The 17,906-nt window shown below is 45.0% G+C and overlaps 1 protein-coding gene across 1 annotated transcript; it reads left to right on the forward strand.

Annotated features, from left to right (window-relative positions):
- Window positions 1–1,026: 1,026 nt before the first annotated feature.
- Window positions 1,027–16,764, forward strand: oplah (5-oxoprolinase, ATP-hydrolysing). The gene is made up of 28 exons (XM_084475122.1): window positions 1,027–1,167; window positions 1,949–2,171; window positions 2,534–2,725; window positions 3,702–3,816; window positions 4,235–4,358; window positions 5,277–5,472; window positions 5,910–6,075; window positions 6,640–6,778; window positions 7,151–7,218; window positions 7,504–7,679; window positions 8,093–8,224; window positions 8,403–8,515; window positions 8,899–9,069; window positions 9,499–9,636; window positions 10,102–10,240; window positions 10,487–10,599; window positions 10,877–11,028; window positions 11,324–11,484; window positions 11,679–11,780; window positions 11,916–12,090; window positions 12,566–12,750; window positions 12,952–13,098; window positions 13,527–13,661; window positions 14,321–14,470; window positions 14,578–14,735; window positions 15,100–15,260; window positions 15,716–15,813; window positions 16,141–16,764. The coding sequence occupies exons 2-28, from the start codon at window positions 2,001–2,003 to the stop codon at window positions 16,300–16,302; spliced, it is 3,939 nt and encodes a 1,312-aa protein (XP_084331248.1). The 5' UTR covers window positions 1,027–1,167; window positions 1,949–2,000; the 3' UTR covers window positions 16,303–16,764.
- The last annotated feature ends 1,142 nt before the right edge of the window (window positions 16,765–17,906 follow it).

Here is a 17,906-nt window from a genome sequence, read left to right on the forward strand (position 1 = left end):
AGTCGAGGGGGGTCTCCTGGTTGCATTATTTATAATAATAATAATAATAATAATAATAATACATCTTATTTTCATCCGAAGACCTCAAAGGGCTACAGGTTTAAAAAGAAAAAACAAAGAGAAAAAAAAACATCTCATTTTAGGGAAAGCAAAATAAAAAAATAACTAGTTTTGTTAAAAATAAAAAGGTTTAAAAAAAAACATCTAAGAGGGGGAATCAAAAGTTTTGCTAAAAAGAATTGTCTTAAGATCTTTTTTAAAGAGTCAGTGGATTGTGGTGCCCTGTGTGTGTGTGTCAGGGAGGGCATTCCACAGGTGTGGTCCTGAGTTGTGTCTTGGGTATGTGGAGGAGGTTTGAGTGAGTGGAGCGGAGGGGGCGAGTTGTGTTTTGTGGGTTGAGATTGAAGTTCTTCAAGGTAGGGGGGCATGTCCATTGATACATTGCTGTGTGAGGAGGGAAACCTTATTCTCAATCCTGGTGGAAACGGGAAGCCAGTGGAGTGAGTGGAGGATGGGGGTCATTTGGTCATGTTTGCAGGACCAGGATCAGGATCCTAGCTGCAGAGTTTTGGATGTATTGGAGCCTCTGCAGGCTCTTGGGATCCCAATGAGAAGTGTGTTGCAATAGTCCAGTCTGGAGGAGATAAAGGCATGGACCAGTTTTATTATATATACTTATGGGTGGACCACTTAGTGGCCACTAGATGGAGCCTGAGGGCAGGCATGGCAATCCTCTGATTCCATGAACCATCCCTCAATTATTTTACCATGTCCCCACCATCCATCAAAAATAGTCCGATGTGTTTTGCTGTTGAAACCAAAGTATTGGGAAAAAACACCTTACTTGACTAACTAGTTCCCAGAGATGTAATTCGTACGGTTGCAGTACCAAAAGCACTGTTTCGTGGGCTCAAATTGGGGCAGATACCTGGACTACGGCGTCTGCGGGGAGACAAAAAGGAACCATGCAAGCCATTGGCAGTTCTGTGACGGGGCGGAGTGAATGCTTGAGCAAAATACAAAAAGCAAGTGTCCGACATCTCTATGGTTCCAAGTCGCGAATAGTTTGCATGCAAGGACTGACTGTATAGTGGAAGGGTCGAATTGAGGTTGAGATTGTTTTTTGGAAAGAACCTCCTGCATTCACAAAAAAAAACGGGCAGAGAGGTACGTGTGACAAACCAGGCAAAATACTGTCTTATGATGATTCTGGAGTTGTAAGAGTGTCTTATGCTAAATACAAGCTACAGATATGACCAGCCTGAGTTAACAGGGTTTGAACCCCAACACAATCCTATGAATGTACGTATTGCATTTCTGGTTAATTATAGCTGTCCTGCACCGTAACACTTTAACACGTGAACCTTGCTCGCAGCCCTTTTTCGCTTTAATTTACGATAAACAACCACTTATATGTTGTGTCTCGACTCTCAACTCTTTGGTTTGGAACATTACGGGATTTTAATTGCCTGAGGAAAAAACACCGGTTGAAGGTCAGGAAGTGTAGGCTTACAATTGCAGAATGAAATTGTATCCTTCAAAGGTGAAGAACGGCATGTCCCTTCTGTTTTATACATCTCCCGCTCTGACTCTTTCTATTTGAAACCCAACATTTTTAGAGTTTTATCATTCAGAGCTTGAAATATCTACATCCACAACTTCATATATAACTACTACTTTATATCAGCTCTTCATCAGGGCCCCATACACCCTGTAAATATATATATATATATATATATATATAATAACTGCTTTTTATGTTTTAACATTATTTGTGATTGTGCCTGAATATAGTTAGATTTGCGTTGCAGTTGTGTAGTTTATATGTTTGCATAAATTTATACTTGCAAAACACAAAATGAGTGCCATTAAACAATAGTATTTCAAACTGTCATGTAATTTCCATTCAATATGCATTTTATAACCACCGGAACTGCATGTGTTTCAGCTTGGATCCAGCTTTTCACTCATTTAGGAACAGCGTTCCCTGTCGAGTCAAGATGGCTGAAACTGAAGGGAAGTTCGACTTTGCCATTGACCGAGGTGGCACCTTCACCGATGTGTTTGCCAGGCTTCCAGATGGTCGCGAGCGGGTCCTCAAACTTCTGTCTCGTGACCCCCAGAACTACAAGGATGCTCCCACAGAGGGGATTCGCAGAGTATTGGAGGAGGTGAGCTGAACAAGAAGCTGTACTAGTATGGGTGTGTGAGTAGTGGAAATGGCTTAGATTTGACCCTCTTGGCAGTGATTCTTGTTTGTCAGAGCCGTGAATAACCTGTAAACCAATAGAGGATACAAGGACATAAGCATGGCATGTTAAGGTGCGTGTGTGTGTGTGTGTGTGTGTGTGTGTGTGTGTGTGTGTGTGTGTCTGTGTCTGTGTCAGTGGGTCTATCCCTGTCTGTCTATTGAACCTTTTAAAATGTGCTTGCATGCTTAAACCTGCATATATTTAAAAATTTTCAATTCTCAATTGGACTGTTACCATACTTTTTACGTTTTTGTTGTTGTTTTGGTGTCTGTTTTGGACAGGAAACTGGCAAGCTTTTCCCACGGGAGCAGCCAGTGGACACCTCTCTGATTGGCTGGATCAGAATGGGCACCACAGTGGCGACCAATGCGCTGCTGGAAAGAGAAGGAGAAAGGACCGCCCTCCTGGTTACGAAGGGCTTTAAGGATCTGCTGCACATCGGCACACAGGCCAGGCCCAAGCTTTTTGATCTGGTTAGCAGTAACTGCTCATTTTCTCTCTTATTTCTCTCTTAGTCAAGTTTTCAACAGGAAGCATTCAAGCAATCCATACATGCTAGCATCATCATCGATTACTACAGATCTTTTATCAGTACTGATAAATAAGGTTATGGCACTGTGTTGTTAGGAAACACTGTGTTGAAACCATTTGACATCAATCATTCACTTCATAATCTTATGATTTATTATGAAAATCACTTCCATGGGACACAATCAGAGATAATTCATGGATAGGTTACTACCGATCTGGGACAGGGCCAATGATTATCAGCAGGGTGTTATAAATTGTATAATAAAGTGAAGTTAAGAATGTAAAGATTACATAACATACGTTGTCCAAAAAACAATATTAAGTTATTATCCCTTTTTATTATGCCGCAGTAATGTAGTACTATGAGTTCAGCATTGGGGCCGACAATTATTTATGTTTACAGACTGACTCAAACCAAAGGAATGCAGGGTTTGGACTGTTTTCTCAGTAGGCATGCTGGTGTGGTCCAATAGCTAATGTGTTGAAGAGAGTTGAAGTGCTGCTGGAGTTTGCTCCCAAGACCGGTTTTCCATTAGTGGATTCTGTGGTCACTTATCAATCCTGGTCTCAGCTGTTATATCTGTAAATGATGTATTGTCTATGCAGCTAAAGCATTGACCCCCTGTGGAAACATGTACACATTACTCTGAATGTGTACATTCAGAGTATGAATTTGTTTGTCAGAGCACAAGATACCGTCCACAATAGTTGTTTTTTTACACTACAACTGTAAAGAAATGTACATCCTTAATCTATTCTTAGAACTCCCGCTAACACTGTTCTGGTCGCGTGTGTAAGTCCTTTTAAGCCACATTTCATAACATTTAAACAGCGCTTAACATTCTCAGGGGGATGTGAATGTAAGCATACGAACAGTGCGTGCAGCTTTAAACCTGTGTTTTAAACATGACATAACAGGAGATGTCCATGCCTGACGTGCTCTACGAGGAAGTCATCGAGGTGGACGAGCGGGTCGTCCTCAAACAGGATGGCTGCCAGCTCCCTAGGAAAGACCCCAAGCGTACCGTCACAGGTATACTACCTGTGCTTAGCTGCTTCTGATCGGAAAACATTTATACTAGTCCCCGACCGATTTATTTTTACCCAATATATAGTGTAAAGGCCAATATTGGCCTATCACAGATATATCGGTATCGGTGTGTGTTTATGTGTTTACCGATATAAAAGGAGTGGTGTCAATTTATTAACGCAATCACCGCTTTATAAATCCTCTAAAACCCCTGAACAGAGATCATCCGTGGAAACACTCCAAACACTAACAGTTTTACATTATGTTCTGTGTGAAGGTTAAAGGCCGATATATCTATATTTAGATATCGGCAGATATATTGATATCGGCATCGATATCGGCCCCTAAAAAACAGTATTGCTTTAATTTCTGCCTTTAGTGAATGGCGCTCACTGTGTTCTCTGTGCTGTGTTCTCTTCAGGCAGCACAGGGGATTCTCTGGAGGTGTGGAGAGAGCTGGATTTGAAGAGCGTTGAAAAGGCCCTGAAAGGAGTTTTGTCTCGTGGTATCACCAGCCTGGCCGTCCTCCTGTTACACTCGTATACGTCAGTATGACTTGCATATAACTTGTATATAAACATTGAAAAATGTGCTTTCTTCCCTGCGTTTCACTCCTGGACGCTGTATCTCACTCTCACTCACTCTATTCCTATCACTTTCTCTTACGCACAATTTTTGACATGCACACCTTTATACCTTTCTCTTATCTACCTTTGAGCCTTATCGATGAGAAATATATTTTCCTTATCATGCTACTGAGTTACTTGAGTAACTGGTTCCCTCTCGCCCTATCTCTTGCACTCACACTGGTATTTTTTTTTGTCTATATCTTTTGCTGTTGCATAGAATTGTTGAGTGCTGTGTGTTAATTTGTGAACTATTTCTCATCATATAGTTCACAGGCAGGCGGAGGCTCATGGAAAAATACCTGATCATTTTCAGCCTGCTGTGTTTGCTCACAAAAAACCCATTCACCTTTCACCTGTTTCACAATGTTTTAAGAAGCTTCAAAGTATGAAGGAGAAGTATCAAAAGTATTGAAAATGCTTCTTGGGATAAAGGCTCAGCTTACCATTAATACTTGGCCACATTATATAGACAAGTGAAAGGTTGGATACAAGCATCTATAGATAACGTGAAAAGGTGGATGGGGGCAGTGGGAAAGATAACCGGTACGCCCCCCTATGGGGAGCAGGCCGTGTACGTCAACACTGTTACATAAGAATCACATGTTTGACAGGCAAGCACACATCTCTCTGAACCACTTTTCCTTTGTTTGTTTGTTTGTTTGTTTCCTTCTTTCCTTCTTTCTTTCTTTTTTCTTTCTCTCTTACTTACTTACTTTCTTTCTTTCTCTCTTTCTTTCTCTCTTTCTCTCTTTCTTTCTTTCTCTCTTTCTTTCTTTCTCTCTTTCTTTCTTTCCCCCGGTCCTCCCCCCTCTCCCTCCCTCTCTCCCCCACCAGATGGTCGGCCCATGAGAAGGCGGTGGGGGGGTTGGCGCGGCGGCTGGGCTTCTCCCAGGTGTCCCTGTCCAGTGAGGTCATGCCCATGGTGCGGGCCGTGCCCCGCGGCTACACCGTGTGCGCCGACGCCTACCTCACGCCCAAGATCCGCCAGTACCTCAAGGGCTTCACGTCGGGCTTCCAGGGAGGCCTGAAGGTCAGCTTGACCTCTGCTTGTAGACCTGTGTGTGTGTGTGTGTGTGTGTGTGTGTGTGTGTGTGTGTGTGTGTGTGTGTGTGTGTGTGTGTGTGTGTGTGTGTGTGTGTGTGTGTGTGTGTGTGTGGCGCTCTTGCGGGACAAATGTCAAACAACGATAAGGTTCATGCTCACACCTGACATTGCCTGCCCTTCAGCTATAATGACCCTGCAATTCAACCTTTTAATTCGCTTGTATAAAATAAAAGGTTTTTATACATAAGGTTATAAAAACCTTATGTATAATAAGGTTTAAGGTTTAAGAAGTACCTAAACTATGTACAAATAATGCTGGAAATCATTTTGATTCAAAGTGTACCCAAACTGAAATTCAGCATTTAAAAAGCTTTACACAAGTTAACCTTTGACCCCCCCCCCCCCCCCCCCCCCACCCGGCAGGACGTGGACGTGCTGTTCATGCAGTCCGACGGGGGCCTGACCCCCATGGAGCAGTTCTGCGGCTCGCGGGCCGTGCTGTCGGGCCCCGCGGGGGGCGTGGTGGGTTACGCCATCACCTCGTACAGCCAGGCGGAGCAGAAGGCCGTCATCGGGTTCGACATGGGAGGTGGGTGGGAGGGGAGACCGTTAGTGAAAAACATTCTCTACCACTTCACAGAACCATTGATCTGAAAATGGGAAACCTAAAGGCATCCCTGCCACATAAATATACAGATTGTGTGGTCATATACTGAACATATGATTCGAGTTAAATACAGCAGATATAAACCATTATTGAAAGAGGTTGAGGTAAAAAAAATTCTTTGCTACTTATATCTATTTTTATATATATTTTTGACTATGGACAAAAGTAAATATGTCAACACGTGCAGTCCTATGCTGCATATCATTCCCCTCTCTCTTTCATCCCTTACCTATCTGTCCTCATTGTCTCCACAGTAAAAGCAAGTTTAAAGAAAAGACTGATACAGATCCGCCAAATCTAAGCATGAAAAACCAATTATAATGTAATTCCTTCTCTCTGTTTCGTCGGACTTTCCTCTCCTTCTTCACCATCCTGCCCATAATATCAAACAAGTCAAATGAGCAGTAATACGGCGCGTAACAACCAGGCAGAACCAGGTCCCCCTCGGACCCCAGTGTGAACCCCCTTCATGTGGGCCCCCTCCAGGCACATCCACGGACGTGAGTCGCTACGCGGGGCAGTACGAGCACGTGTTCGAGGCCACCACGGCGGGCGTGACGCTGCAGGCGCCCCAGCTGGACATCAACACGGTGGCGGCCGGCGGTGGATCCCGCCTCTTCTTTAGGTCAGCCGAGCTGAACGCAGAGGACAAGACGCTCGGACACGGAGCTAACCCTATCCTGAGGAGCATGTCGTTATGGCATCGTGTCCCGTCGCAGGCCTTTCTGTTTGTAGTGATGTGTTATATTAATACAGTGACAGGTGTTGTTTTATTAGTTGTGGTGGGAGTCTGACATTCACAAATATGCTTTATGTAATTCAAGAACATGTGATGCATGTTTAATTGTAAAAGCCAAAGGGTGTGAGATGACAAGATTTAATGGGCTTTGTTGGCATGGAAAATGACATTGCAAAAGCATTAAAAGTTAAAACAATAATAAAATACAAAAATGCAATTATCTCTCTACAAGATAGTGAAATACTCTCTCTCTCTCAGGTCAGGGATGTTTGTGGTGGGGCCAGAGTCTGCAGGGGCGCATCCCGGGCCCTCCTGCTACAGAAAAGGTAACCTTTGACCTTTTATCTCTTACCTTGGTTCTTCATTCAACCTCCCTCCCTCCCTCCCTGTTCAGCTCTTGAACAGGGAGGGAGGGAGCTTTCACAGTTAAACGTATTCTTCTGTTTTGCAGAAGTTCTCCCAACTAGAATCTATAAACTATTAGTTTACCGGTACTGGGAAATGTTTGGAAAGTTTTAGTACTTGGACAGCTCCAAGTTACCAGTACTGGGACAGCATTTCCCAGTAGCGGTAATATTAATAGTCTAGATGTGCTCTTGTGGTTCTCCTAGGCGGTCCTTTAACTGTGACAGACGCTAATCTGGTCCTGGGCCGTTTGATGCCAAGCTTCTTCCCCCGGATCTTCGGCCCGGGGGAGGATCAGCCCCTGTCCCTGGAGGAGTCCCTGAAGCACTTCCGTAGCCTTGCCAAGGACATCAACCACTTCCTGTCTTCCAGCCAATCACAGGTGTCTTGATTGATTTTTTGTTAGTTTCTTAACACATTATTTTCTGCCCATGTGTACTAATCACATGGGCAGAAAATTAAGACTCAAGAATAATCCACGGGTCAATCCACCTAGGGAATCTTTCTCTGTAAACTGTTTTATTCTGATCCACTTTTGCCACCCCACTAAAATTGTAAAGCTGTAACTGTAGTTACAAATCAAACCACTAGAGGCTGCTAATGAGACACTTTTAAAGTGTTCTCACTTCATAGTATTAATGAGAACATTTATAAAGTGTTGTCATTAGGCTGATAATGAGTTACACACTTACAAATTAATTACATTTATTAAAAGAAATAAATTATTTATTCAATGAAAAATGATTGAATGAATAATTATTTAATGTTTAAATGTGTAATAATATCCCATTTCAGTCCAATAGCAGTGAGAGCGGCAAAAGAAAGTGTCCAGATAGCAAGTCTGTGATGACGGTGGAGGAGGTCGCCATGGGATTCATCCGAGTGGCTAATGAGGCAATGTGCCGGCCAATCAGAGCCCTGACGCAGGTAGAGGGGGTGTTCTTTTATGCATTTGCTAGTCGAGAGAATGTTCATTGTGATTGTCGAAAAAGTCAAATTTTTAGTGTATTGAAGCATCTGTGTGTCTTTGCTTGAATTTTTGGTGTATTTATTCGCACAATACAATCAAATATTAGCTGATTGACATCTGACTGTCCCATCACAGGCTAAAGGTCACGACACGTCCCAACACGTCCTGGCGTGTTTCGGCGGTGCGGGCGGGCAGCACGCCTGTGCCATCGCCAGAGCGCTTGGCATGAAGAGGGTCTTCATACACAAGTAAGGCCAGAGACTAGTTTGTGTATGAGTGTGTAGAAACTGTTGTATAGTAGGGACGGTTTTCCTGGGAAAATGAAACGCGACCCTCAAAACCAAACTTCAAGCACACACGGATGATAAATGGATGATTCCATTCATAAATGAACAGAAGACCCCTATTTCTGCACTCAGAGTACACCTAAACTAAAGAAGAATGCATAGATATTGGTTTGTTTTACATTTTTGAACAAACCATGTTCTATTTACTCTTCAGGGGGCTGGGGTTGTGTGTTTATTTCTGCGTTTTTGTTTCTCCTGTACAAATCCCACACGCGACAGTGCAGCAATAGGTCGCCCCGTGTCTGACCCCCCCCGCCCCCCCCCCGCCCCCCTGTGTGTCCCAGATACAGCGGGGTGCTCTCGGCCTACGGCCTGGCCCTGGCCGACGTGGTGGAGGAGGTGCAGGAGCCCTGCTCGCTGCAGTACAGCCAGGCCTCCTACAAGGAGCTGGACCGCAGGGTGGAGCAACTCACCCGGCGCTGCAGAGACACACTCGGCTCACGGAGCTTTGGCAGGTCAGCCTCCACGTGGTTTACAGTAAACACACACCCGCATGGCCCGCACATATGAAGAGATGTGTACGTCACGCATGATGGAGATCAGAACAAACGTTGAGCTGCAGGTAGTGGGAGAATGCAATGCATTGATTTACCGTTTTAATACTGCTTTATATGTATACCTCATTAAGCTCTGAGGGGGAATTGAACCTGTGAGATTAGATAAATATTTGATTGGATAAAACAGGAGATATTTATAAAATAAATGAGTGAAAAGTATTAAACACAAAAACAAATGAAGGCAATTGGGAAATATCTCTGAAATGTATGTATGTGTGTGTTTTGACCTGAATTGTATTCATTGAGTATTTCTCTCTGGATTGGATTGTTGATTGACACTCACATTGTGTTGAGTTGAAGGCGCCGTTCTCCTCTCCTCCCCTCCAGCGGTCAGATCGACATGGAGGTGTTCCTCCACCTGCGCTACCAGGGCACCGACTGCGCACTCATGGTGTCCGCCGACGGTTACCCTGGCAACGCCCAGTCCTGTCGCTCGGGCGACTTCCGAAGTGGCTTCACCAAGCGGTACTTTATTCACCAGTGTTGTGTTTCATGTTTGGATGAATTTCAATGAACTCATCGGGGAGCAGTAGGGGTTGGGCATCTTGCTCGTGACTAGGACATGGATCGGGGGAACCGAATGTTGTACCTTCCGGCGGCAGTAGCTGAGGAGGTAGAGTGGGGTGACCGTAGGGTTGCTAGTTCGATCCCCAGCGTGTCGAGGTGTCCCTGAGCCTCAAGCCTCACCCTGACTGCTCCTGACGAGTTGGCTGCTGTCGCCCTGCATTGTTGACTCCGTCGTCAGTGTGTGAATGTGTGTATGAATGGTTGTAAGTCGCTTTGGACAAAAAAATCGCCTAAATGTACCTTTCGGCTAGGAGTCAAACACTCTAGCCACGAGTCACGACCCTATCCTCTTTTAATAATGTCGCTAAACTATCGCACCTGGTCTCTCTCTCGTTTTCTCTCTCTCTGTCTCTCTCTCTGAAGCTATCTGAAGGAGTTTGGCTTCACGATCCCAGACCGACCAATCATGGTCGACGACATCAGAGTGAGGGGTTCTGGGAAATCGGGCATCCAATCTGTGGTCAGGACGAAGACGGGCGACGGAAAAGCGAAGCCTGTCACGGTACACAAACGTGCACACTCAACATTCATTCACAAAAATATGTGTGAATGAAATCAATTATTTATGAATGAAACAAGGAAAATGTCAACATATTAGGACTCTGAAAACAATAAGGAGGCTGTTTAAAAGAGGTCAGAAGACAGCTATATTTACCGTAGTGACTTGATCAATAGATGTATTTGCTGATGTATTTACCATTACTATTCACTTAGCAAAACATGTCCTGTGTTTTGTGTGTCCAATCAGACGGCCAAGTGCTACTTTGAGGGCGGTTACCTGGACACCAGCGTGTATCTGTGGGAGGAGCTACCGTGCAGCCACAGTATCCAGGGACCAGCCGTCATCATTGACAAGAACAGGTGGGCCTGAGTGTTGTTTGTTGTTGTCTTTGTTTTTCACCATGGTTCAACTTGGAGCCATCGTGCACGGCTGTCTCTGACACGGCTCTGAGTTCACAGGGTTTTCAAAATCACTGAAAATAATGTGTAATATGTGATAGCCGTTGTGTTGTGTAATATGTTTGTATCCTTCGTGTGTGTGTGTGTGTGTGTGTGTGTGTGTGTGTGTGTGTGTGTGTGTGTGTGTGTGTGTGTGTGTGTGTGTGTGTGTGTGTGTGTGTGTGTGCGTGTGCTCCAGTACCATCCTGGTGGAGCCCTGCTGCGAGGCCCAGCTGACCGAGGGGGGAGATGTGTGTGTAACGGTGGGCTCAGACCCCCACTGTGCGCTGGGAACCGAACTGAACACGGTGCAGCTCTCCATCTTCTCCCATCGCTTCATGAGCATCGCTGGTGAGCCAGGGTCAAGGAAGGAGAGCAGTCTTAATGGTTGGGTTGGTTGACTCCCAGCCAAAAGGTTCTGGGTTTGAATCCCACTGTCCATAGTCTACATGTAGGCTTCCTTGAGCAAGAGAACCTAACCCCTTACCTGCACGGATGTACTGCATGTATCTGGAATTCACTGTAAGTTGCTCTGGATAAAAATGGCTGCAGAGTGAGCGAATAGTGTGGAGGAAGATTTAAAAAAAAAAAACGTGTCTTTCTTCGCTGAATCTCGTCCCCCTGACGAACGCTCCGTTACCCGCAGAGCAAATGGGCCGGGTCCTCCAGAGAACCTCCATCTCCACCAACATCAAGGAGCGCCTGGACTTCTCCTGCGCCGTGTTCGGGCCCGACGGGGGGCTGGTGTCCAACGCCCCCCACATCCCCGTGCACCTGGGGGCCATGCAGGAGACGGTCCAGTACCAGGTGAGCTGTGTGTGTCGGTGTGTGTGTTTTTCCCCAATGAGGCCGTCCAAGCTAAGAGTGTATGCATCCACAGTATGGGAAGAGGCTGAAATAAAACAAACACATGGGGTAGATATTGTTCCATGTCAGATGTTGCGTGTCCGTGTAAAAGACCCTGAAACCCAGAAAAGTACCGGCTCTCTCTGGATCCACAGATCCGAGCGCTGGGTGATGACCTTAAAGAAGGAGATGTGATCCTGAGTAACAACCCCTGTGCCGGGGGCAGCCATCTTCCCGACCTCACCGTCATCACCCCAGTCAGTGCATCGCTTCACCACTTGTTTATTTGTTCTCTCTGTCTGTTGTTGTCTGTTTGTTCCTTTTGTTTGTCTGCCATTTTGTTGTTATACCCCATTTTCTTTCCTGATGTTGTCTCCTCTCCTCCGCCCCAGGTGTTTAGGAGAGGCGTGAGCGGGCCGGTGTTCTTTGTGGCCAGCAGGGGGCACCACGCAGACATCGGAGGCATCACCCCAGGCTCCATGCCCCCCAACTCCACCTCCCTCCAGCAGGAAGGGGCCGTCTTCACCTCCTTCAAACTGGTCACCGGGGGGGTCTTCCAAGAAGAGGGTAAGGGAGGGAGAGAGAGAGCGGGGGAGAGAGATAGTGTGGTAACTGGAAGAAGAAAAACATCGGAGGCTACTAAAATATTTGAGGGGGGGGAGGGTCTGTTAAAGAAACACATCATGAAATGAATAATATTAGTGTAGTAGGTTACTCAAAGTTATACTTGAGACCATGGGGTAGCAAGGTTGAAAAACCACAGGAAAGGTTCTGTATGTTCCACCGTCAATACGTCAAACCTTATTGACCCTTATCGTCAATAAGGTTTTTATCTCTTTAGGCATTTTGGAATACAATGATTATATTTTTAATTGGTGGAGTTACAGGAATTTCTGGCATTTATCAGGAATGCCTCCAAAACATAGCACATTCCAACAACCAGATACAGGACAAAAACATGGAGACAATACCTTTTATAAATGCCATCTTACTGTGTTACTCCCTTTTATTTCCATCCTGTTTTTGCATTTTTTCCCACCAGCCGTGACTGAAGCGCTCATGGCTCCAGCCAAGTACCCAGACTGCTCTGGGACTCGTAATCTCCATGACAACCTGTCGGATCTGCGCGCTCAGGTGGCGGCCAATCAGAGAGGCAGCCAGCTGGTGGCCGAGTTGATTGACGGCTACGGGCTAGCTGTGGTCCAGGCCTACATGGGCTACATCCAGGTAGCGTGATCAGCAACACTGCCTAGATCACACACACACACACACACACACACACACACACACACACACACACACACACACCCCTCTTACCGTGTCAGTAGCTGTACTGCCATGTTAAACAACTTATAAATGACTGAAATAGTCGAGGAATAAAACAGTTGTTGTGGCGTGTGTGTGTGTGTGTGTGTGTGTGTGTCACAGAGTAACGCCGAGCTGGCGGTCAGAGACATGCTGAAGGAGTTTGCGCTGAAGAGGCGGCAGGAGACGGGCTGCCTGGAGGTGGAGGCAGAGGACTTCATGGACGACGGAACGCCCATCATGCTGCGGGTCCAGATCAACGAGGAAGAGGTGACCCACGCTGAGGGTTTACTCTCTGCCCATGGACATGTTCTACTGTCCATGGTTCTACGTTCTTTTGTCTCTGTGGGCAAGAAAGATGGCTTGATCTCATACTCTTGCTAGCTGGCGAAAAAGTACAAATGAAGGATTTTTTCCATTAACGTATAAAGGATAATTGGGGTAAATGTTACTTCTACCATCTATATAATTATTAGATTATAACTTGGATATGATAACAATAGTAGGTAGATATGTATAGAATTTGAACTGGAATATAATTGTTATGCCTCATTTTCATAACACTGTGATTCCCTTAATCCCTGATGGTATTCCAGACGTACCCCTGATGTTCACTATAGTGATAAATCACCAAGGTCTACTTTAAACGTTTCACACTCACATGGTGTTAATAAACTGCTCCCCCCCCCCACCTGCAGGGCAGTGCCGTGTTTGACTTCACGGGCACGGGGACAGAGGTGTGGGGGAACTGCAACGCCCCGCGCGCCATCACCCTCTCAGCCCTCATCTACTGTCTGCGCTGCATGGTGGGCCAGGACATCCCCCTCAATCAGGTACGGCCACCTCCTCTTCACCCTGGCTTCATTTCTTCAAGACTTCATTTATCCCCATTTGCTTCTCCTCTTCATCTTCTTTCTCTTCATTGTTCCTCCTCCTCCACTTCATCTTCTTCCATCTCCTCCTCCTCCTCCTCCTCCTCCTCCTCCTCCTCACCTCAGCTCTTCTGGACTTTATTATTTTATCTCCCCAGAGTTGACAATGCTTTGAAAATAATTGGCAAGAGCCGCTGAGCGACATGTTGGTTGAGCATAACAGCTTTATTCACCCCGTCGGTTATTATATTGTCTTTTTATTCCTTTTGCTTTGCCTTTTCCATTGAAGGGAAAATTACAGGTTTCTAAACAAGGATAGAAATAATTGGGACCCTTTTTAGATTCCAGTCTTCCCATTGATGTTGTTGGTTTCAGGACTGCTGCATTTGTGTTCCCTGTTTACACAGCCTTTTGTGCTGCTTGCTCTGACATTTTCGACAAGATGTAGGAGTCATCAAACGGTGGTCCAAATGTAAAATAATCAAGTTTGAATGGTCCACTTACGGAGAGTGTGTGCAAGAAGAAATGAATAGAACAAAATCTGTAGACTGCAACAGAATTGAGACTCTGTTCAACTGTTTCCTCCTCCCCTTCCTCCTCCTCTTCCTCCCCTGCTGCAGGGCTGCCTGACGCCCATCAGCGTGGTCATCCCACCCGGGTCCATCCTGCAGCCTTCCCAGAATGCAGCTGTGGTGGGGGGGAACGTCCTCACGTCACAGCGGGTCGTTGACGTCATCTTCAGAGCGTTTGAGGTGTGCGCCGCCTCACAGGTGAGTGCCATGACAACATCCTGATGACCTGTGTGTGTGTGTGTGTGTGTCCTCTCAGAGATCTGTCTCACACACCCCTATGAGTCACTCCTCTGTCCCCATCAAAGGGCTGCATGAACAACATCTCTTTCGGCAACGAGACGAGTGGTTACTACGAGACGGTTGCCGGGGGAGCGGGGGCGGGGCCCAGCTGGAATGGGCGGAGCGGGGTCCACAGTCACATGACCAACACAAGGATCACCGACCCGGAGATTCTGGAGAAGAGGTGGGCGGGTGATGTCACTTCCTTTGTAGAAATCATGGACCAAAATCTTTTAAATGTCAATTTAAACTATTTGTAATTAATTGTTGTAAATACCAACAAAAATACATACATATGTATAAATATATATGAATATGTAGGACTAACACGTTTGTTAGTCTGTTCTGTTTAGTTGAACGTGTGAAATTTATAAATGAATGGCTTTTGATTTTGTAAACCATAGAATTTGAATTTCATATCAACGTACTTATTGTAAGTCGCTTTGGATAAAAGCTTCTGATAAAATCCCATTAACACATTTTTTAAATTCCAAACATTCGAACCCCCATTTTTCCAACCGTGCTGTGCCCGCCTGCTCCGGGCCCAGGTACCCCGTGGTGTTGGAGCAGTTCTCCCTGCGCGCCGGTTCGGGCGGAGCGGGGAAGCACAGCGGTGGGGAGGGGGTGATCCGCAAGCTGCTCTTCAGGGAGAGGGTGGTGCTGTCGGTGCTGACGGAGAGACGCTCCACCCGGCCGTACGGGATCATGGGTAACCTTTCACCTTGCTCCACCACGACAACAGAATCACTGAGCTTTTAATTCAGCACTTCATGGTTCTCACCTGAATGTATTTTGTTTAAAATACAAACCGCTGTCCCCACTTTCACTATGAAAGCTTAGGGGTTTACTCTTATTATGTATTTGTGATGGTATAGTATACAAAACAACAGACTAATAAACCTAGATGATGCGATATTCCTCCTCCTCTTCATCTTCCTCCTCCTCCATCTTTTTCTTGTTCTTCTTCTTCTTCTTCCTCTTCATCTTGCTGAACTGGCTAATAGACCTAGATGGTTTACTAGCTACAACGTTCTTGCTTAACTCATAACCTAGCAAACTAAATACAAGGTAGGTGTGTTTTCTACACCAACTGTGTTTTTTGTTCGGCTTATTTGCCTTGTTTGTAGTGAATCCTGTCTTGTGTGTGTTCTGGTTGCGCTCCAGGGGGGAAGAGTGCGGCTTCTGGGCTGAACCAGCTCCACAGAGCTGACGGCAGAGTGCTCAACCTGGGGGCCAAGACCTCCGTGGCGCTAGAACCTGGGGTGAGGCTTCACATTTTAATTTGACATATCTTCATAATATTCTTCATTTCTGTTCAAAGTTATATTGTATTTGATGTTATATTATTTGATTCTATTTTTATTTGATTCTATTTTTATTTTTTTAAGCACAGAAAATACAGAGTATGTCACACAAACATTTCACTGCACATCCTGTATAAGTATGTGACAAATAAAAACATTTGAATGTTGAATCTTGAATCTAATGACGCTATCAAGTAGTGTTATCCAGTAGGCACACAGTGTACTGGTCTTGAAGGACTTATCAACTGAGGCCTTGGATTAACCTCACTCTGTCTCCCCCTACAGGACATGTTCTGCCTCTACACGCCTGGGGGAGGGGGCTATGGGGAGGAGGAAGACGGGCAGGAAGACGGTGCAAAGTCTGAGAGCAAGCGCAGACGCTTGAACAAAACCTTCCCAGAGAGAGGCAGTGTGTTTGAGTATCGGATGGCCCAGGAAGGCGTGTGAAAAGGACAATTGGATGCATTAATTTCCATGGATTGGAAGATAAATAGAAAAAGTTAATGAAACAATCATTCCAACCAATGTTCATGTAGAAGTCAGCTACCTCTTACATTTGCCACCACTATTAGAAGAAGAATAGGAATTGTTGTCCACAGTTTAAGATTAGTGTGTTTTCAGTTTTACATCTTCATGTAATACCACCAATTTGCATGCATTGACTTAAATAAATAAGGTGGTATATGTCTAACAGTACAAACTGGAAATACTTGAAATCTGACTTTTTGGGCCAAGCAATGATGTTTCATGTCTGTTCTGCAAGATAAGCTTAGTTCTGATATGACTGAGTATTTAAAGGAATTCAACATTTACTTCAATCAATCATGTTGTTAGGGCTGTGAGTACACATTACGGTAGACGTTTTGACTTTAGGGACTTATTCATAACCCAGAGTATATTTTATAACCAAACAAATAAAACTCCTTTCAAATATATACAGTATAAGTGAATATTATTTATTTTCTAGTTAGTAAATGAAAATATTACCTTTTTAATGATTCATTATTACTCTTAAAATAAAAGAGCAGCAATATTGGACATTATATTGGCAACTAGAGGGATTGTAGTAGTCAAAACAATTATTTTCAGCTTTCAACTAGCTTAATGTAAGCAAAACATAATTTCACTTGAAAATCTGTTTCTCCAAGTGCTTGGGAGTTTTGGTCTAGCCTACGAAATTGGCCATGCAAATAGTTTCTTCCACCAATATTTTGGGCAGGATGTTTTGTCCCCTCTGTTTTACAAAGTGAATACTAACCCTGTATCTACCCCTTCAAGCTTACACCAGCGGGCCGTCATGTGTGCAAAAAGCCCTGTGTTGTACCACCAAACCTTTCTGTCGGTCATCTCTAATCATGATATTGATTAGACGGCAAACCTTATACCCAGTTCATATAAATTCCTGAGTTTACACTAAAGGCCGGTTTAAAGATAGAGCCCAGCAGGGGGGTATGTGCAGGCATGCATGAGTCTTGATTGCACGTGGGGGGGGGGGGTGGGTAGGGTGGGGTGACGGCTCTGGTGAAAGGGTGCCCTCCCAGCCCATCAGGAATGAGGGGGGGTGGGGGGGAGAAGGAGTGCAGGCATGCAAGGGGCAGCTGATAAAGAGATAGGGGTCTTTGCAGCGGACACAGCAGGAGGCTGACGGCTGGGGAACTGGTGATGTAAATCAGCTTTGCACGCCTGTGTGTGTGTGTGTGTGTGTGTGTGTGTGTGTGTGTGTGTGTGTGTGTGTGTGTGTGTGTGTGTGTGTGTGTGTGTGTGTGTGTGTGTGTGTCCATGAAAACAAAGCTTACATCTTTTTAAAATTGTTTGTTTAAACCATTTTTCGGATTGGAATGGAAGTGAAATCATCAGTAGATAATTTGTCTTTATTCACGGAATATTTAAGACTTAATACACTTCAAATGTATGCCACCAAATGATAATGTATCATTTTTCAACATTAACATTACAATTTGTGTGCTGTGGCACACTGATCAATCCAAATTAATACAACGTGGCCAGGAGCCAACGTAATTTTTAAAAGCCTGGGTGGAACAACTGTAAAA

The sequence above is a fragment of the Micromesistius poutassou genome (genome assembly GCF_964030765.1).
Source record: "Micromesistius poutassou genome assembly, chromosome: 11".
In the NCBI taxonomy this organism is placed as follows: domain Eukaryota; kingdom Metazoa; phylum Chordata; class Actinopteri; order Gadiformes; family Gadidae; genus Micromesistius; species Micromesistius poutassou.

Bases quoted from the DNA above. Each gene is read 5' to 3' on its own strand.
- oplah (XM_084475122.1), top strand. From the start codon at position 2,001: ATGGCTGAAACTGAAGGGAAGTTCGACTTTGCCATTGACCGAGGTGGC. The intron at 13,662-14,320 runs GTACGGCCACCT...CCCCTGCTGCAG, and splicing joins AGGACATCCCCCTCAATCAG to GGCTGCCTGACGCCCATCAG. The intron at 14,736-15,099 runs GTGGGCGGGTGA...CTCCGGGCCCAG, and splicing joins CCGGAGATTCTGGAGAAGAG to GTACCCCGTGGTGTTGGAGC.